Here is a 21,191-nt window from a genome sequence, read left to right on the forward strand (position 1 = left end):
CCTTTTTTCAGGTGCTGAGCACTTTCCAAAATAGCCCCGTTCCCACTGGGCCATTCCAGGGTCGCTCTCAGCTCCGTGGGTGTTTGTTTAAGAGCTTTAGCTGAAATTTCATCCACCTCTTTCTGGGTCGTAGAGGATAATCTGTTTTAAAAAAAAAAAAAGGCGGACAGCGTTGTTGTCTTTTGAGAGGCCGCAACCAGCTGCCCAAGACCTCGGTGTGATCTCCGTGCACAGACACAGCTTTCTGAGCTGGGGCAGATCGCAGCCCACCTCCTTGCGCCCAGCCTCGTCTCGGGCAGTGCCTGCCTTATGCCACGAGAGCTCGGCTGCGGCCACGGGCAATAACCTGCCCCTGGAGGAGAGCTTCCTGGTCGCGTTAATTACGGGCCTGCTTCTGCCTGCCTGGATGGAAACTTGCACCCAGCGCACCTTTCCTTTTACTCTGCTAACGTAACTGCAGATGTTCTTATTACAGGGATCCACTTCCAATATTTTAAGGAGTTACTGCCACAAAGCGGTGCGGGAGCGTGTCCCGGAGGCTTAATGTGCATGGTCTGCCATGGAATTTCATTTCCTCAACTTTAATTTGTTGTTTTTTAATTTCAGTTCATTTTCAATATGGAAAAGAGGTAAATGGGATCCTTTCTTTGGTCTAGACATCATTATTCTGCATGTTTTATTTTCCTCGTGTGCTCTCGTATTTCTCTCCTCATTGCCTTAAACAATCCCAGGATTTTCAGGTTTCCCTACAGCTACCTGCCTTCTCTGGGTAACTGTGAAACCTTATTACTTCTCCGTGAGCTCCTGTTTCTGGTCCATCTTGAGAAAATTTGATCAGACTCTGCCTCTGTGCCTTTCCATGGCTGTGAAACGCTAGGAGAGCTTTTCCAGTGTTCTTGTATTTTCCTTTGTTTATAAACAAAACATTTGGTTTGATTGCTTGCAATACACTGTGGTGAGCAGAGATCTTCCCTGAGCTGTCTCTGGTCGTGCTAGGTATTTTGTTGGAACACTGAGCTCATTAAAATTCCACGAGAAGTTAAACTTTATCTTTTAGGGTTGCGCTAGTAAATAGTAAACCCAGCAGGACACGGTCAGACCTGCCTGAAAATCCTCCCAGGGCTCCGCGGGCTTGCGGCCGGGGTTCGGCTGATCGGTAAGGGCTGCCACTCGCTGCTCCCCCCTTTGCCAGGCACTTTGTAAATGACACTTTAAAAGCACTTTGCGTAGTAAACAGAGCTCGAAGAGCACGGAACAGCCACGTGCACCCAGGCTTCTCGTCCTCGGGAGCGCCGTCAGCCCGGCCCCTGGAGCGTGGGGTGGCAGGAGCCAGACCCTGACCACTGCTGCCTGCACCTCGGAGTTGTTCTGCTCTGTGCCATCAGTGGTGGTAACGCTTGCTTCTTTCTGACACTGGAAGAGCTTCCTCCAGTTTGGCCTCTTGTTGTAAACGCACGGCTTTGCACGCTTATAAATGTTGTGTGGTAGGGTTACAGCAGAGCTGGTGGTGCTCCTGGAGCTCGGGATGAGGGCAGTGACAGGTGCGTGGGATTTCCTCCTCCTGAATGAAGGGACACTCCACAAAGCTCATAAAACGTAGCTCTTGGTAGTATTAGCATTTCTGCAGCGGTTTGATGGGAAGTAGATTGCCAGCTAAACTCGTCGATGCTCCAACGCAGAGTTTCTGTTTTCATTTTCACTGAACCATCCCTTATGTGTTTGGCTTCCACCCCTGTACAACCCAGCAGATTCTCAGCCTGGTGTTGGATATTGTGCACTGCTATATGCGCTAGTTCGCTTCCCTTCTGGTTTTGCAAAGAGCCCGGCCCGGTGCTCGTTTCATCTTTTAATGCAAAGTGCTCTGCCTGGGTTCTTGTAAAAAAGTGCAGGTAGGCAGCCGTTGCTGTAAGCTGGGTATTTGGGAAGGCAGCAGTTAATGAAAGCTGAAGATAACCGAAAAAGTACAAATGTAGCTCAGGGCAGTGAGAAATACTTTGATATCTGTGTGACAACAAATTTCATTGGTGGTGTTTATATAGAACTGTTGGCAAAGATTTAAAAAACAAAGAAGACAAATACCCACTGATTACCTCTGTGTTGTTACTAGCAAAGCGTCCCCTCCGTTTGGGGAGAAGCTGGATGCTGTGCTCTCCTTCGTAAGGCTGTTGAAATACCTTCTGTTGCACTGGCAACGGGGGAGGCTGTTAAACACCAGATAACGCTTCACAATCTTCGAAACTCGGGCACGACTGGAGCCTGCTTGAAGCAAATTGGCAAAACAACTTTCTGAATCCCGGCTGCTGGGGAACAAGGCTGGGAAGACTGCAGGGCTTCCAGAGTTTGGGAAAACGTTAATGTTGGAGCAGTGCTTTAAAAGAGAGGGGGAGCAGGTGACCGGCAGGCAGCCGGGACTGACTCCAGGCCAGAGCGAGGTCCGGGGGAGCTGATGGGTTAGTAAATGGTTGTCAAATTAAAGAAGGAACCCACTCGGTGATCCACGTGCTCCGATGGAAAGCAGATCCTGTCCGAAAGTGCTCAGATTGTGGTTTTTAATGAGATTCCTGCCCCGGTTGCCACAAGTAGCCGGGCTGACATGACGTGCCTGGACCCAACGAAGCTCTGCGGTGCCGCTCCCGGGAGGCAGCAGAGGCCCCGTGTCGGGACGGTGGTGGCAGCGGGTCCACTCGCCCGGCGAGCTCGGGGCTGTGGTGCTCACACAGGTGGTGGGCGCTGGGTTGAGAGCCCCTCCTGGGGGGGGCGGTGGTGGTGTCTGCTCCGTGTCTGCCGTTAAGGTGTGCGAAGGTGGCGGCATCCCAGTTCCCGTGTCGCCGGTCGGTACTGCGTTGAGTAGGCTGATTTATGGTGCCGCACGGTAGCTCTCAGAAATAGCTGGGAGTAGATCCATGCTGGCCATAGCTGGGGCTCCTCCCTGGCTCCGTGTGGGGCGAGCTCTGCTGGTCCCTGCTTTGCTCATGAGGAAACCACTGGGAGATGGAGGGAAATCAAACCAGGGCTGACTTCTCCTGTGGTCACTGGGGAGAAAATATTAATGAGCTTTGCCCTGAAAGTGACCTCACTCGGGAGGCTGAGGGAGTGAGGGTGGCTTAGCCTGGGGAAGAGAAGGCTTTGGGGTACCAAGAGGAGGTCATAAAGAGCCTGATCCTCTTCTTGATAGAGGTATGTGGCAGGAGGGCTGGTAGTGATCACAGGTGGAAATAACAGGAAGGTCTGGGTTGGCATAAGGAGCAGAAAGCTTTCCCCCTGGGGACAGCCGAGCAGTGGAGGAGGCTGCCCAGCGAGGCGGGGGAGCCTCCATCCTTGGAGGATTTTAAGACCCAGCCAGCCAAAGCCCCGCGAAGGCTGCTCTGAAATTGGTGCTAACCCTGCTCTGAGCAGGAGGGGGATTAGATGCTCTCCCGAGGATCTCTTCCAGCCCGAATAATTCTGTGCCTCGGTAACCTGATCTCCTTCGGAGTGCGAGTTTGAGCGCAGTTAAATAAAAGGTTATGGTGGAGCCCCTTGAGAACGGGGAGGGAGGAAGGTGGTTTAGATTGAGTGCTCTTAATACTCCATCTGTCATCTGTGTGGTTAACGTGTCATATAAAGGGCTGCTACGTGAGACTCGGAGTGGGAGATGGTGGGTCTGGGGAGGAATACTGCGAGCTTGTAGTTGCTATGTTTTAAGGATTGTTTTAAAAAAAAAGTAAACAACCTCAAAAAAAAGAAAGGAGGAGGAAAAGAACTGGAGAGAGATGCCAGTGTAAAGCACAGAGTAGAAATGTGCATGCCACGTGCTCTCCCGTGCCTGTTCTGCGTGGGAAGGAAGCTCTGATGGGGACCAAGTGATCATTTTGCTTGGCCAAGGGGGAAGGAGATGATCAGAGCTTCGTGTTTGTGCCCATCCTCCGTTATCCTGCCGCTTCTCCGCTCCCAGCACCACCCGACACGCAGAGACCAGAGCCTAGAGGTGGCTCCAGCATCTTGGGCACCTGCACGTGGACGGGCTCGCTGGGGACACGGGGTGTGCTTGTGTCCCTGGGGCAGGCACGGCTGGGAAGGGGACAGCCAATGGCTGGGGTGTTAGCACAGCGAGTTGCGGGTCCTTATCTTTGGCTCTGCCTCTCTGGTTGTAATTTTGGCCCAGGTACCTCGGCGGATTAAATTGCATTTGTTCTGTTATCCTTAAATCTGGTTTGTGACAAAGCAGTCGCACAAACCGAGGGCACCTCCTGCCCCTGGAACCAGCCCATGGGCAAAGGGAGGACTGGTGGGGATCCAACGTGTGCCAGAACACCTCTCTCCTGGCTCTAGCTGTGGCACTCGTGGGCTTGGGTCTGCGGGCTGAGCCTTCTCCTAGTGCTAAGTAACCATCACGCATGGGTGACTGAAGTGTGTTTTTTCTCCTAAAATCTTGCAAGAGTGAGGTGTCGCTTTCCTTTTCTGTAATGGCCTCATCAGATACCTGGCTACAGCGTGGAAGTGAGGTTCAGAGCCTCCTCAGCCTCGGAGCAGCCCTGTCTCACCCACCTGGAGGTGCGCGAAGACCTCCACATCCTGCTCTGCCCCTGCCACACACCCGGCTCTGGGGTTCCTTCTGGGGACAGGCCTCCTAACGCCACCTCTGGGGTCACGCTGAGGCTAGTTACTCCTCCCTTTTTCTGTTACTGCCTCTTATTTCTCTCACGCACCTTGTTAACCCAACCCTTTCACCTGAAGTCTGGCTGTTGTCGTCTGTCCAGCGGTGCCCCTGCTCCGGACACCACTTTGTGGGGTCGCTGCTCCTGCCCCGCGTTCCCCGCTGCACTCCCAACCCTGCTGCGGGGTTTTCACCTTCCCGACCGTCTCTGGTACCTGCATCCAAGACCTCCCCTTGGAGCCTCACGTGAGGATCGTGCTGGGCCTGCCTGGCTCCCTTGTTAGTGTCCCCATGTTGATTTTGGTCCCCGTTGTGCTCAGCCAGGCCTGGTCCCACCCCAGTGTCACAGACCTCTCCTCGTGCTGCCTGACTGGCTCCAGCCAGGGCCGGCTGCCGGGGCCGCGCTGCGACTTCGCCTAAGGGGAAGCTTGGTGCTTGCTTGCCGGGCAGCCATCTTCTCAGGCCAGGGGTCCCGAGAGCAGCTCTGCCTTCCCCAGCCTCGTGGCAGTTGTTTTAATCAGAAGACGCCGCTTTTCCTTGCGACTGCCGTCCCTGCACGCTCCTGGCTGCAGCCAGCTGGGTGGCAAAGGCACGGTCTTTGTTAGGGGTGAGTGGGGGGGTGTAGGGAGGAGGTGACTAGAGCTTTAAGTCCTCTTAAAAACTCAATACGAGGAGCAAGGAAAAGTATTGGAATTGTAAATCAAGTGAAATGTTCCAGGAGGTGATCAGAATGCTTTCTGCTGAGCATTTTCCTCAGCGTGTTTTGTTTGGTCACACCGGAGCTGTATGGGCTTCAGGTGTGCGCTCCGGAGGCAGACTGCTGGGTTTTGGGTGGCTCAGATTAGTTCTGAGGCAAAGAGGAATAATTCCACTGTTGTTCTGGAGCCACAAAACTGGAAACCACACCTGTTGGCCTTCAGGCTTCAGATATTGCCCCAATTAGTAGCTTTGCTGTTTCCTCCTTAAAGGCCTTTAGGACTTGTGGCTGTAATGTCCAGGTACGTTGGATGGTCCTTGCCATTCCTGAACCTCCTTTGGGGATATTTCGATTTTTGGATAGATCCTCTTGCTGTGCAGCACGCATTTCATGCACACCTGTGGGTCTTGGTCGTGACCACAGTGTGTCTTGGCACGGTGCTGGGCATCTCTAATGGGATTCCTACAACAAACCCAAAGGTCCCGCTCCGAGGTAACGATCTGCGAAGGAACCAGTTAATACAAATGCCTGCTTCAGTTGGGATCTAGAGAGGCTTGCAAACATGCCAGACCTCCGTAATGGATCTCTGGAGGGAGAACAGTACCTGGAGGAGCTCCAAGTCCCACCTTCTTCATGCGGATCACTAAAGAACAGCTCCCTCCTGCGCCCGCTGTGCCGAGGTTTTGCCTGTAAGCCCCACGCTGCGCTGGGGACAGCGCGGGGTCACAGCGAGCTGCTCCTCTGGGGAGGATGGATCGGGTTTTAGACGTGGTATCTGCTGGGTACGCTGGGAATAAACTGCCCTCCCTAGCGTTTCTTAGGGAGTTTTTCGGCAAGAAGATTTTTTTTTTTCCACTCTCACAATGATTGTAACAGGATTTTATTCTCCTGCAGCCAGCTGTTAGCAATTAGCAACTTGATCCATTCAGTCCGGGAACGGAGTTTAACACTTTCTTGCCTCTGTGAGGATGTTGCTAATCCTGTTTGTGCTGGTCTCAGGCTTGTGCTGTAGTGTTGGCACTTCCCGTGTACGTGGGCAGGTCATAAAGCAAAGCAGGGGACTCCAGTGCAGCTGAAGGAGCTAGGAAGAAAAGCGAGCTGTCTAGGCAGAAAAAATCATTAGGAAGACGATTTCCGAGCAGCTTGTACAGAGGCTGGTAGTTGGTGTACTCCTGTCTGTTCTGGCACGTGGAAGTGTGCAGTTGGGAAACCAAGTCTACTACCAGCTGAGATGTGGACTTAGCAAAAACTCAGCGTCAGCAGTTGTTCAAACAGTTTCCAACAGGAAGGGCTCCAGAGCGGGGCTGAGGCTCCTCTAAGTATGGGACAGGATCGAAAAGCGTTCTCGGTGCCCTTGCTCGAGGCAGTGACAGCTGCAGGGCACGAGCAGATGAGAAGTGACGCGGTTTGCTCCCTGTGTGCGGCTCCTCTCCCGGGACTCCCCCACGGCCTCGGTGGTGGGCCGGGACCAGCCACCGAGGCCCAGCTGCTGGGTCCCCGCGTAGGGCTGACCTGCTGGGAGCATTTCTTCACGGCCACGTACAAAGGGGAGGATTTGTCTCAACGTAACTGTGGCCCCCTGGGGGGTTTGAGGCTGGTCCGAGCCAGCCCTTTGGGTTCCCTCTGCCATCGCTGCAGAAAGCCGCCTCCTGAGAGGGTTCATCTTGCTTGTCGTGGACACCCTTGGGCACGGGACTGGAAGCAGAGGTCTCAGGGCCAAATCCAAAGCCAGCATTCGTGGGCACAGAACTGCACAGGTGAGCTCCGGAGCCAGCTCTGAAGCTTTCCTCGTCCCTCCTGGAGAGCAGCCTGGCTTCTGGCCACATCTTCCAGTTTCAGCTGGCAGCTCCCCCCGGCCACACCACTTGTGTGTGACCTGCGGAGCTCCCCGTGCCTGTCATGTCCTGGGGAAGCCCCAGGCCCACGGGGTGCTGGCCGCAGCCAGCAGGGCAGGATGGGGCCGGCACCGCTGCCGCTCCCGCTGGCTGCTGGCGTGGTGCTTGGGCACTTGTGTGACCTACCTTGTTCTCCCCAGTTCCCTCTTCCCTCCTGTTAATTTTTACATTCTGATTGCTGTATTCAGGTGGCTAAATGACAACGTGATGGCAATACAATGGGTGTGATTTAGAACGTGATCTTTGCAGAGATGGGCATTAAATTACGGTGTTTGTTCTGTACCTGGTCGAATGAGATAATGTTGCTGCTTGTCTTGCACGTCGTATCTGTTACATTGCAGGAATATTGGTGGCTGTTCTCATAACCTGGTAAGAGTTGTGCTAAGTTTGTTATCCTCTTAAAAGGCCAAACCCTTATGCGAAGACCTAGCACCTCTCCTGCAGCCACTGGAGCCCTGCGGTGGTGGTAGCCTGTCCCAGTGGGGCTGCGGGTGCTGAGCCACAGGATGGGTGCTTCTTCATCCCCACGCTGTACGGCTCCCCCTGGGCGGCTGCCTCCCTGCTGCCGAGCCCTTTGCTGGGCTTTTGGATCAGACAGGAGGCCACGGCATTCGAGCACTTAAATCACATCTGGGGTTGCTCTGATTCCTTTTCTGCATCAGCAGCCGTCTCTTGTCCTCACCTGGCAATGTACGATGACTTTTGCTGCTCTTTGGCCACACTTTCTCTTAACCCTGGCTGACCTACAAGGCACGTTCCCAGAGGGTTTTGCTGGGAGCTGCCTGTGTCTGTACATGTGCCTGCTGCCCTCCTGCTGGCCAGGCCCTTCCTAGGCTCTGAGGGCACGGGGCAGCGGGGTGCTCGTCCTCTGCCGCCTGAGGGCTGCCCCGTATGGCTGCCAGCTGCAAAGCCTCCGTCTGGGAAGTCACTGGGGAGATGTCTCCAGGGCACTTTCCTCCTGCAGGGACCCCCTCAGGAGCTCACAGCTCTGTTCCATGGCTGCTCCAGCCCAGGGCCCCAGGGCAAGACCGTCTCCAGCCCAGGCTGTGCCCGCAGAGCCCAGGGCCATGGTCAGGGCACCCCATGCTCTCTGCTGGGTTTCCCACCACCTATGTCGGGAAGATGAATAAAGTGAAAGCCTTAAGACCCATGATCTTCTCCTTCCTAAGGCCCTGTGTGAGCACGGTGTCCTCTTGCACACAGCTCTCACCAGTTCCCACTGGGAGCCCTGCGTTGTCAGCAGGGGCACCCTAGCAAACCGCCCGCACAGACGAACATCCAGCTCTGTCTTCAAACTCTGCTGCAAAAACGTCTTCACAAAATCCCCCTCCAGGGAGTTACAGCAAGTCTCTGCTCTATGGCACCTGCAGCTGCACCGTCTGTCGTGGGGTCCCCTCCATGTTGGGGGGAGACCATCACAGATGCACACGCAGCTTGCGAGGGCTCACCCAGAACCTCTCTCCTGGTGGCTGGACCCCGCTGCTGAGACATGGGCTACCTCTCCTCGCCTCTGATTTGCTTTTACACAGCCACCACCTCAGGTTGCATGAGGTCTCAGGATCACAGACCCTTGTTATGGCCGTGGCCAAGGTGCTCCCAGGGGGCCCAAGAGGTGGCTGAAGCAGGAGGTGCCCTGGCAATCATAAGGCCTTCTGCCCGTTGTTTGTAGTGTCAGGGTGCTGGGCACAGCACCTCGGGGCAGCACCCGCCTCGTTGGTTCCCCTCTTCCCCGTTTGGTTTTTCCCAAGAAGGCCTTTAGGTCGGCTGTCGGGCTCGGAGGCGTTTTCTCTGACGGAATCCAGCAGGGACAATGGCCGGTAACAAATCCTTAGGAAAGAGCATAAAACCAGGGCAAGCCACAGTGATTCTAGCCCTGATTTAGCTCCTGGGGGTCCAGCTGGAGGATTTCTGGAGCCAAGGTTTTACCTTCGGCTTTAAGAACCCCTAGTGCATCTTTGTAGTGAATAAAGCCAATTGTTGTGGTATCCACAGCAACTGAAGGCTGAGACTTGTACAGTTTAATTATGTTGGGTGGAAAAAATACAGCCTTTTGTTACAACTCTGAGCTAATGGCATCTGATGCTCTGTCATTCTTAGATGTGCATTCGCACTGGCATGGTGATGGTCCCTTTCTCTACTGACAAATCCTAACATCCACTTTTGCGTTTTTAATGCCCCTCTGAGGATTTCTAGGCAAATACCTTCTGGCTCTGGCAATTTTTTGTTTATCGTTTTGTTCTGTTTTCTTCTACCATTTCAGTACGAGACAGACCCTCTAGCCTGCCTTCCGTAAAGCAATCTTCCAGGATGGGAACCTCCCGAGGCAGTTTGTAGTGAATGTGGATGCAAAGAATTCGCGTAGCTTCACTGATAACACCTCCAGGAACAGGGGTTGTATCATGGCTTTCCACTGGAATTGCCAGAGTTTAAGCCCTTTGCAGTTTTCCTCATTTCCAAACAGGAAATTAAGTGTACTTGCATGTGTGAGTGCACATGCTTTTTTGGCAGCCACGTAGATGTGAAGGGAGACATTGTTTTCACCCTGTTTTAGACGTTTATCTTGAGATCGAGTGACAAGTTTCAGAGTGCCTGCTTGGAGCAGGCAGTTGGCGCAGGTGGAAGTGTGCGTTTGGATGGATCAGTGCCACTCGGGGAGCCTGGCTGGGCCATGCAGGTTTGCTGTAGAAGCAGCTGCCGGACTCGTGAATATAACAAGGAAAGCAATCAATAAATGGGGGAGAGATGACTTTTCATTGGACTTGTTTAAGAGCAGTCATTGAGTGTGTCCGCACGGTAGATGTGGCAGCCGAGCTGGGTTGTGTTAACAGCACCAGAGGTGATGTGGGTAATCAGGCAGCTGTTCGTTCATCAGCGAGCCTCTGATCAGAAGATGGATCAGAGCAGGGTCAGGACGCTTCTGAAGGCATGAAAAATTGCCCAGCCCATCACGAGGCAATGACAATATAGCAAGTCCTGCCTTGGGAGGACTCTCATCTCTCTCTGCTTTGTCTTTCAGAAATGTAGACGGCAGCTGCCACCTCTGAAGGACTCGCGCCCATCCGACCCTGTGCAGCGCCTCCGACTGCTACCATGATTTTCTGCATGCTGCTGTTGGCCTCACTGCCCGAGCCCTCTGGCACCGAAGTCAACCCTGGTAGGGAGCTGCCAGGCTGGGAGGGGACTGTGCCCTCCCACCTTTCATGTCTTCATTCGCAGCCTTTTTTTTGCCTCTCATGGTGGATGCACGTAACTGTAATGAACGCACACAGTCACTAACGTAGTCCCTGGGTGCCCGAGATGGGTGGTCTTCCCTGATGGCTGTGCTGGAGAGGAGCACCTGACAGTCCCTGGAGGGCTCAGGCACATGGATATATATTCCTTTCTGCACCCACCTGAGGGTCTGTGCCCTCAGCAAGCCTGCTTGGAGCTCTGGGCCTCTCTTCATCTCTTTGGCCATGTGGCCTGCAGAAGAAACCTGGCTCTAGAGTGGCTCAGAGAGCCTTTGCTTGCTGTGGAAAACAAATTACCAGTTAGCAAACCATAAACCACAGCTCTCCAGCCAGCAAGCAGGGTTCTGGGGAGAGAGATGTGGAAGGAAAGGTTTAAAAACCTTACCTGGCTCAAAGCAAGGCTAGAGACAGGGTTACAAGCCTACGAGCCCTTGGGGAGGGAATGCCTTGTTGTCCTACAGCATGGAGCAAGCTGGAAGTCTGACAGAGATGAGTAAGATAACGGTCTGCAATATATTGCGAAAATCACAATAATGAGGTGGTTTCAGCCAGAGACAGTCTGAAATAATGAGTGTAGGCCTTTTTCAGCTTGTCCCAAGGTGTGGCGAGACAGCAGTGCTACCCTGAGGGGCTTGGTTTGCCCTGCTGCGTCTGGCTCTGCTTGAAGTCCTGTGACTGTGTCTGGCTCTGGCTGCTCTGGCCTGTAGATGTTCCCGGCAGCTTGAGGTCACTGCCACTGAACAGAAGTGACGCGAAGCCCGTGAGGAAGCTCGGCAGGCATTGCTGTGCCTCCCTCTAATGCCCAGCTTTGAGCAGTGGTTGCCAGCTGGTTCCGATGGTTAAAACTAGTGGAAGAACAGGACAGGGAAGACAGCAGCCAGAGGGTCAATCACGTGCAGATCCCTTTTGGTGGTAGCAAGTGCAGAAGTCAGCGTACCCAAAGGTGCAGGAATAGCTCTCCCACCGCAGGACCTGGCTGGTCGAGTGGGCTCTGAGCACCAGGCTGTGGTACCACCCTCTCGCAGTAATTTCTTTCACTGAGAAATGAGCACGTGGCTTTGCTGGTTCTCAGTTCTGGCTGTGGCTTCCTCCAGCAGCTTTGCTTTCTCAGCTCCCCCAGCTGTTCAGCTGCCTCTGTCCCAAGGGCTGTGCCCTGTTGTTCCCACCCAGATGCACAGCCCAAATGATGCCTCTTCCTTGTGATGCCCTGATCTGTTCCAGGAGCTCTCTGAAGCCTCTCCAGACTGGCTGCAGGCCTGTAAGCGATGCAGGTGCCTTCTGAACCAAAGGGGCTGCTTTGTGGATGATGCCAGACCTGTTTGGGAAGGATCCTGTGTAGTCCTTTTGCTATCAGATGTTTGACCTCACTATAAGAGATGTGAGCTGTGACGTTTTTCTCACCCTCTGGGTGTCTATCTGCATGGCAGGCAGGTGTGTCCCCGGGTGCATAGTAAGGAGTCAGAGAAGTCTGAGCAGGAGTCTGATAGGATGCGCGTTTTGGTGAGAGCTTTCTGCTGCTGTGAATTGCAGCCGCCTGTAGAGCACATCCCTCAATGCCAGGGCCGCTCTGGCTTCCATCTGCCAGCCCAGGATGTGTGAGCGAGTGAGTTTTGTTCAGGACTGCGATAACTCCCAGTCTCCAAGAGTCCCTACCTGGCTCTCCGTGTGGCATTGGTGTAGGGGCTGCTCTCCTTAACAAAGGTGAGACCAGAGAGGGCTCCCACTGCAGAATCACAAAAGCCCTTTCTGCTTTCAGGTGACAATTCTGCCCTTTTGGGAACTCTCTAGGTACTCACCAGTCAGCAGCCTACTAGCTTTCCAGCAATGGATTGGATTGTACTGGTCTATGGTGGGACAGGTCAGAGTTAAGCCAGGTGAGGCCAGGCTGCTTTACTGAACTTACTGTTTAGCATCAGAGCAGGGTCAGCGCCTTGGGTTGGTTTTAGCAGCCACAGTCATCGTGCCTGAGTGTAGGGACTGACCGCAGCCAGAGACCAAAACCTTCTAGTGATTTCTTCTGTAAACAGGCCTTCTAAGAAACCTCAGACAGGTTCAATCATTGATCCTCAGATGGATCGATGTTCAGGGTAGACCAGAGGCCTACCCAGCTCGGTGTCCTGATTCCAGCAGGATCCCATCCTGGCTGGTTCTGGATGAGTGCACAGGGTGCTTCCCCCAGCTACCTTCTCAGCTGACTACAGCGAGCTGCTTCGGAGCTTTCTGAGCTAGCACCTTGTGCGTTTCCGTTTGGTAGCTGTTAGTGCATGTTGACTCTGAGTTTAGCTGATTTTCGAAGCCATGTGAAACTTTGGCATTCGTAGTGTTTAGCAGATTAAGGGTGCATATGTTGGTTTTGAACTCTGCTACCTGATCTTTTGATGCCTCCTAGTTCTGAGATTTTGAGAGGCGGCAAGGGATTGTTCAGGATGTAAATGATCTTTGTCATACTTTAGTAATTTATTCTGTCATGAGTCTGTTGATCCTTCCTTGTGCATCATCTATGTTGCTTTCTTTACCTTTTGATGGGAAAAGGAAGCTATATTCCATAGCTGACCAGCATCTGACCATGCATGCAGACAGCTGGGTAATGGTGTGTTCTGGTTTTTGCGTTCTCTGTTTGATTTTATGTGCATTCAGCTGCTCATAGAATGGTCTCCTTCCTCTGCATGGTAACCCATGTATCCTGAAGGAGCTGTTTTGGAGTCTTAGTTGTGTCTGTACATTTAAGTTGTTCTTCACCTAGTTCTTGCACTGTTTTACTGCAGTCAGACAGTACCCTGGGAGCTTTCTTCTGTCAGTTGGCATCTTTTTATATTAAATAATCTGAGGTCATCAGCAAACATTGTCACCTCACCATCCATCTCCTCTACAAAATTATTTAATAACATATCAAGATTATTGAATAACCGCACACGTGCATTGATGCTGTGCCTGACAGCAGCTGCAGCCCAACCTTATCGCGGTAACCTCTGTGCACAGGCATTTCTGCATTAAATCTGGCAGGTAAATTCAGCCTGCATTTCTTCTGCGTGGTGGTAACGGAAAGGTGGGTTTCAGGCTTGTGTCTTGTCTCGTAGCTTTAGAGCCCAGTGAACAGCCCTACCCAGGCTTGGTGTAAGGGCAGCGGTCATGAGAAATGGAAACGAGGACACCCGAGGCAGTGCCCTCCCCAAGGGAAGGGCAGGCAGAGCTGCTGACGTGGCAGCAGGCAGCGTGGCCGTGGGGATGTGCTGAGGATGTGGGGATGTGCTGAGGATGCAGCCGGCACGCGTCCTGCTCTGGAGAGGCTGCAGCACGTGCTGTCACTTGCCTGTGTCACTCCAGGCAAGGGGAAGAGCTGGGGCTGCTGCGAGCTCAGGGCACAAAGACCGATGCTGTATAAGAGGGCGCGTTTCCTTCTCTTCTGGGACTTGTCAGTGACTGTGTTTTTGCCTTTAATTGTTTCATGATTTAATCCCATATAACTTCTTTAATCTACTGTTGATGTCAGTCTGACAAAAATATCTTGCTTGCCTGTTTTGAATACTGAGCCTTAATGAATACATTAAGACTGAGTTTTCCGAAGCATCTCTAATATTCCAAAACATATTTAAAACATGACATCAGAGGGGAGGGCTTGGCCCGCATAGATTTGTGAGCTACGTCTGCACTGTCCTTGGTGGATTGAGCTGTGTTGAGCATGCAGAACCCTGTGGCTTGAGGCAGTTGTCTGTACACCTTGGAGGCACCAAGCTGGAGTGAGAAGCATGCCTGGAGAGAAATGCTTGCTCCGCTCATGGCTAGAGGCAGGGGCAGACCAGGGTGGAGCAGTGTGGATGATCAGGGGCTTCACTCAAATGTAAGCTCTAACCCACAGTGACACAACGGTGCAGATGTTTCCATAAGCTGGAGTTGTTTGGTCACCTGTGATAGGTGCTCTTTAACTTCTCACTTATGGTGAGAATAATAACAGTTGTTCTTATTGATTGCAAGTCAAGCATCTGGGTTACTCCAGAGGAAGCAGCAAAAACTTTAACAATTACTTCCTTTTTATGTTGCACCGTTATTCCTATATAATGTTTCATTGTAGAATAGCTCCATGCAACCAGTAAGACTAGTATGGGTTTGGATTTCTTGTTCTTAAAATGCTTCTTTGTAAAGTTTTTGCTGTGCCAGAACTCTGCTGAATGACACTAACTCTGAGTGTATTTCATTACACATAATTTTAGTTTATAGCAATTATGAAGTATTTCATCCTTTTTATTTGCATTCTAACTTTATCGTTACCATGTTTATTCCCTAGGCATGATAGTCTTTTAATTAAACTTGTCTGGTGATTTAAAAAGAGTTGGTACTGATTCTTACTTGCTTTTGTTCCCATTTTCAGCTATATGCCGTTACCCTTTGGGAATGCATGAAGGGACGATAAGGGATGAAGACATCACTGCTTCCAGCCAGTGGTATGATTCCACAGGACCCCAGTATGCACGGTAGGTTAATCCCTGACAAAACGTGTAACTTAAAAAAAAATGAAATGTTTTTAGATATCCGATATGATTGAGAAATAAGCTTTTGCTTACCTTCACCCTTAAAGTACTGCATTGCTGCAACTCATGAAATTCTGACTCAATATTAAGAGTTGTCCCCACGAGAGTGAAGTGGTAGAGCTGTCAGAAAGGTATCCAGAGAGGTGGTGATGTCTTGGTGTTTGGAGAATTGCGGGATTTGGCTGTACAAGGCTTTGAGCAGCACAAGGGAGTTAACCCTGCTGTGAGCAGGAGATTGGACTAGATTTCCAAAGGTTGCTTCCAACCCTGGTCTTCCTGTAGTTCTATGAATAAATCTCTAATGGATCTGTGAAGTAAAGGTCAGCTAGGAAGAGTGCTCCTGGGACTCTTCCTGAGCGTTTGAAGCTAAATCATTGGAAATCATTAATGAGGATGGACTTTTCAACTGAATCCTATTGAAGAAATGGGCTGTGTCCACTTTGACCCAAAAACCTGGAAATCGTAGAGTTGGAGAACTGTTAAAAAAGCAGCTTCAGAATTTTCTTTCAAGGTCAAGCAATACTACGGTCTTTTTCATGAAGTCAGCTTTTCGTTTTTGTTGTTTCATTTCTCTCGAAGCTACTAACTGATGATTTTCAAAATATTTACAAACCGAAGTTTCCTTAGACTTGTTTTTTTTTGATGATATCAAACATTCCTTTAGTTTCTAAGCGAGTCAGATAGGAATTTCAGGTAAACTACAATGCGTGCATTTTTACAAAGAATTTGGGCCATCAAAAATCATAAAACTCTCCTAATGCTTGATTTTGTTGTTAGTCTGTGGTAGATCAAAGATTTACATGTCACGTGTGTTAATGGAGTTCTAACAAGCCCCTGGGCCTGAAACCCAGGAGATACATTTAGTTCTCTGAAGTATGGCTTATCCCTAGCTCTGCAAATACCTGAGGCAGCACGTACCATCTGCTACCATCATCTGTTTGTTAGGGCAGCTGGGCGTCCACAGAGTGCAGACATGAAGACATCCCGTAGCTGACTTAATTTTGTTAGAGATCATAGCCGTCCTACGCAGATGTCTGCCCCTGTCATTTCACAATCACCTTCATGCCTTTCGTATAACTTGTTTTACTTGCCACATCTTGGAAGAAAGTCTTGCACAAGCAGCACATTGTTGACCAACCTGAGACAAAAGTCTTTGCTCTAGCCTGTACCTTGACCTCCAGTGTCTCCTGCTGGGCACTTCTTTCCTTGATGCATGAGGGCTGACAGCACTCAGTGATCCCGTCAAGTAGAGCTGGGATGGCTGTCAGAAAGACAAGGACCTTTCAGGGGCTTCCCATTTGCTAGAAAATCTGTTGTGGAAGATACCACAGCCGTCTTGTTTCCAGATAAGTTTTCCACATTTAAATCTTTCACCATCGTCTGGCTTGCACAGCTCAGCCTAGAGAAGCCTAGGTAAGGCAGAGTTTTCTTTAGTGGCTCCACCTACTGATTGCTAGAGCACCCTTCTTGGCATGCAGTCTCCAAGGACAAAAACCTGAAGCTCTGCATCTGGTGCCACAATGTTCAACTCCTAACCAGACGGTTCTGCATCATGTCACTGGCAGTGTCCTCTGCTAGCAAGTCTGATGAATGAAAGAAATGTGAAAGACGTTTTGAGATGACCCAGAAAAGTTTGTAGATGGGCAGAGCTTTTCTTTCTAAAATGTTTAAGATAGCTCCTCTTCGTGCTGTAGCAGGAGGTCGAGCAGAGGTTGAGGCTATACTGTGTAAGATGTAGAAGCAAGGATGCTCTTTCCAGGCACGATGCTAAAAAGCAAGCAATATGCAGTTTCCTACTGAGTAACGTAGTTGTTTCTGATCAGCATTAAAGCATTGCTTTTGGGAAAGAAATGACTTTATAGTTAAGGAGACGTAACTAAATCCAAGGGAGTTGATCTGAACAGTGCAAAACTGGCTACAGCATTCTGATAAGTCTCAATAGACAATCAGCCCAAAAGGGAGAGGTGTTTGGTAGCCAGCTATCATCTCACTTGCTAATAGGCCTCTTTCACCCAGTTCTCACAGGTTCAAGGTGTCTCCGAAGCTACTGGGAAGGATGGGTCCTTGGAAGTCAAGTTTTTTTAATGTGCGTGTTTTCCCCCAGGTTACAAAGGGAAGAGGGGGATGGAGCCTGGTGCCCAGCTGGCTTGCTGCAACCAGAAGACGTACAGTTCCTCCAGATTGACCTGCATAAGCTCTTTTTCATCACCTTGATTGGGACTCAGGGACGGCATGCCCGTGCCACGGGCAAAGAATTTGCCCGTGCTTACCGAATTGACTATAGCCGCAATGGAGAGCGCTGGATCTCCTGGAAGGATCGTCAGGGCAGGAAGGTGGGTGTAGTAGGAACTGAATCGTGGAGCATGCAGAATTCAAGTCAAGTCTCTGTGAATTAGACTGCAGAAGGCATGTCCTCTGTTTCTTGCCTGGTGCATCCTACTTTCTTCTGACTCTTCCCTGTTTATCATCAGGCATTCAGTGTCCTCTGTCTTACTCCTGTGTTTGCTATGATGTTGGACTGTTATTCCCCTGACCTGCTTCCCTAAATCACAGCCGTTGCCTTGACTAAAAACTGTGGCTTTTTGCTACCTTTCTGTCCATAGTCAAAACGTTATGTGAATGTCCCTCTGCCAGCTGGACACTCACCTTTAAATTGGAAGCTGCAAAGCAGATTTCTGTTTTGTGATTAAAAAAGAAAGGGAGGTGGCAGAGAAAGGAGATAAGGATCTGGATGTCTGGTAGCAGTGTTTAATGTAGGGAGCTATGGGGAGGAAGAATTATAGAGGGTAGGAAACGTACTCAGCACGCATACCCAAAGGGGCTTCTCTGCAGCAGTCTCCTGCTATCTGCAGACTCAAGCACACGGTGCAGCACTAGCAGCACTCTGGTCATGTTCATAAGCCTTCCTTAAACTTCCCGGGAAGGAATAATCTTGTCTGAGTTGGATCACCCTGCTTCAAGCTGGCTTGAAAAACCCTGCCTCAGGAGGCTGAAGACCTAAGCCAGATTAGAAAGGTAGCGGGTACAGTGATATTTCTAGCACTGGGGTTGCTTTGGAAGTCACAGCGGGGTCTGTATTTAATGCCAGAGATCGTATTAGGTACTAATACCTAGTAGTATTAGTAAAGACCTTTGGCTTTTAATATTACTTGCCCGTCCCTCAGACTTTGTGTGCTATAAATGCTCTGTAGGCTGGAAAGAGAAGTTCAAGCGCTGTGGGGGGGTCACTGTTCTTCACTGGTATGTTGTTAGGTGAAGTCTGCATCTCGAGTAGCACCAGAGTTCAATTGGTCACAACGTCCACAAGCAGCTAAATGCCCCTTTCTCCCCATCCCAGTCTTGTGAAGGGCAGTGTTCTCAGGCACTCAGGTCTGTGTTAGTGTCAGGTGTTACGACTTAGTGTGGTCAGTTATTTGCAAGATGTCCCTCTTAACTCATAATAAGGTAATGAGCATGTATGAGCTGTGAGTGATACTATAATCTAAACTATCCCCTATTCCATTCTGTGTATGTGTAAGTCCACGTATATTCTGTCACTGTGTGCATGTGTTCTCCATTGTGAGACCTAGGAGTTGCCCCTCCTGGTGTCCTTAGAGAAGATGCTTCTGTTCCTCTGCTCCTGTTGTTCTGGGCATGATGTGCACAATGGTGTTTTACTCCTGCCATTTCAGCTCCTCTGAAAAATGACTTTCTGTAAAACATGTACTTTTCAAAATGTGTCAACAGTAAGGGGCATAGTCCATTAGTGAAACCCTTTTTCAAAAGCAGTGTGGTCTGGTCAAATCATTTGGTAAAAATGTCCTGTAAAATCATTCAAGCCTTGCAGTGACACGTAGATGTAGGTGCAAGATCCTGGTATACTTGTTTGTGTGCATTAAAAAGGCCTCTTCCAGTTCTGCAGTTGATAGATGCCCAGTCACTGGGATTTTGGACTGCGATTATGTGAGCCTGTCTTGGCATGTTTCTGTCCAAGGAGGTCAAATGAATGGTTTTGATCTCTAAATAAATAAAAATAAAAATACACGCACACAGAAATACCAACCTTCTCTGGGCTGCTGAGTTTCGGACTTCGCAGGATGTTGGGTCATCAGACATGTAGCATGTGCTGCTCCTCACCAGGAGTCGCTTCCAGCTCTGGTTTGCTCAGTAAAGGCAAACGTTCAAGCTGCTGTCCCCTTGTCTCTGGCACCAGCTAAGGATGGTGCTCTCCAGTGGCACTGATGCTGCAACACTGTGGGGTCCTGGTTCCTCACTGACTTGTGGCATCAGCCACGTGTGGAGGTTTGCCTGCAGCACCGCTCCTTCCCGATACTGTTGGGAGCATTGGTCGGCACCAGCAGCAGCTGGGGCTGGAGACAGGTGCTGAGTTTGTCCACAGGCAGCTTGTCACCGTGTGCTCAGCAACCTAATGGCAGCTTGTGGAGGTACTGTGCAAAATGCATCTTGTCTTCTGCTTCTCTCAGAAGATGTCCATACAGGGCAGGCAAAAATGTCATTTTTTCCCTGCTATGCAGCTGGTTCCTGAAGACAAGGATTATTTATGTCCCTGGTTCATTGGAAGAAGTCATGGGTGTTTCTCCTAGGAAGAGGGATGGTAAGAGGCTGCAGATTCAGAGCCTGTTGAGGAGACTCAAGAAACAAACTTTTTGACTGTCCTTTACCGAAGAAGAGTTAGTATAGCTCAGTTGGAAGGGACCTACAAAAATCACCAGGTCCCACTGCCTCACCACTTCAGGACTGACCAAAAGTACAAGCGTGTTACCGCGGGCGTTACCCAGCTGCCTCTTGAGCCCTGACAGGTTTGGAGGCCCTGATTGCCTCTCTGGGAAGCCTGTCCGGTGTTTGACCACCCTCACAGTAAATAAACTTGTCCGAGCGTCCAGTCTGACCCTCTCCTGGCACAGCTTTGTGCTGTTCCCACGTGTCCCGTCATCGGTGACGGGAGAGCAGGGACCAGCACCTGCCTCTGTGCTTCCCTCAGAGCAGTGAGGCCTCCTCTCGGCCTCCTTTTCTCCAGACTAGATGGCCCAAGTGTCTCAGCCTCTCCTCTTGGGCATGCTTTCCGGCCCTTTTCCCAACTCTGTTGTCCTTTTCTGGATGCATTCAAGTTTCTTAACATCCATTCCGCGTTGTGGAGAACATGTCACGTTGTGCAGACCTGCACTCAGTGTTCAGGCTGAGGCCGCAGCAGTGCTAGGCCTGGTGGGAGTCACCTTGTTTGACCGGCTGGCTAAGCTGTGGTGAATGCACCCCAAAATGCGGTTTGCCTGCTGGCACACTGCCTGCTGGGCACGCTGCTGGCTCACGTTGAGCCTGCTGGCACCAGCACCCCCGCTCCCTTTCTGCAGGGCTGCTCTCCAGCCACTCGTCTCCCAGCCCGTCCCTTTGCCTGGCATTGCTCAGTCCCAGGTGCAGAACCCAGCATTTACCCTTGCCCAATTCCGTGTTGCTGATGATTGCACGATGCTCCAGTCTATCTAGGTGTCTCCTGTCCCTTAAGAGAGTCAGCTTCTGGTTTTGTTTGGTCAGCTGCTGGGACGGTGCAGCTTTGCAGGCCTGTACAACGAGGTGCAGGAAACTTTCCCAGCTCTCCTGGTGCAGTTCAGAGGACCACCAGAGGTGACCTCCTCTCCATTTCAGCAGCCTTTCTGTGCTGTTATCCTGGCTCGTCTTCAGAGAGATGCAGCCTTCTGAGCGGCTTCCTTTTGTGGTACCATAAGTTCTCCTGCTTCTCAGTGTGCTCATGAGTCACCCTTATTCTCTGGAGATCTTCCCTGTGAAGGGGAAGCCACTTTTCTGCTCCCTTATTGGCCTCCCTCGTCTTTTAAGTTGCCCGTACACCGGCAGTTGCAATCCATGTAGTCTTCTGAGCAACCTCAGCCTCTGCTTCATCCTTCCCACGAGTAGTATCTTTGGACAGGAGCCCCCACACTTGTTGCTCACTCTTGATGTCAAAAGTGTTTTTATCGTGTCTCTGTAGGTCCAGACCCTTCCAAAATCCCTTAGGCACTTTGTGCCCACCACCAGCAGGGAGGATGGCAGCTTCAGCTGTTTCCACTCGCTGACTGCCAGAATGAGCAGGGGACCCTTCCCAGAACTGCAGTGAGGCTGAGGGGAAGGGGAGGTAAAAGTTCCTGACGTATCAGGCCACAGTTCAGCAGGATGGGGTGATTATGGCAGTGCTGTGGGAACTTTCGTCCACCAGCT

The 21,191-nt window shown here is 51.0% G+C and overlaps 1 protein-coding gene across 2 annotated transcripts in view; it reads left to right on the forward strand.

The window, feature by feature from the left end:
• The window catches only part of LOC310884996 (discoidin domain-containing receptor 2-like), a 60,364-nt gene that overhangs the window by 16,478 nt on the left and 22,695 nt on the right, over positions 1-21,191 (forward strand). For both annotated transcript variants that reach the window (XM_083807709.1, XM_083807708.1), the window contains exons 2-4: positions 10,245-10,382; positions 14,825-14,927; positions 17,089-17,317. In XM_083807709.1, coding sequence (XP_083663835.1) covers positions 10,319-10,382; positions 14,825-14,927; positions 17,089-17,317 — 396 coding nt within the window. In that variant the 5' untranslated portion in view covers positions 10,245-10,318. The remainder of the gene's footprint in view (positions 1-10,244; positions 10,383-14,824; positions 14,928-17,088; positions 17,318-21,191) is intronic.

The sequence above is a fragment of the Anser anser genome, assembly GCF_964211835.1.
Source record: "Anser anser genome assembly, chromosome: 21".
In the NCBI taxonomy this organism is placed as follows: Eukaryota; Metazoa; Chordata; class Aves; order Anseriformes; family Anatidae; genus Anser; species Anser anser.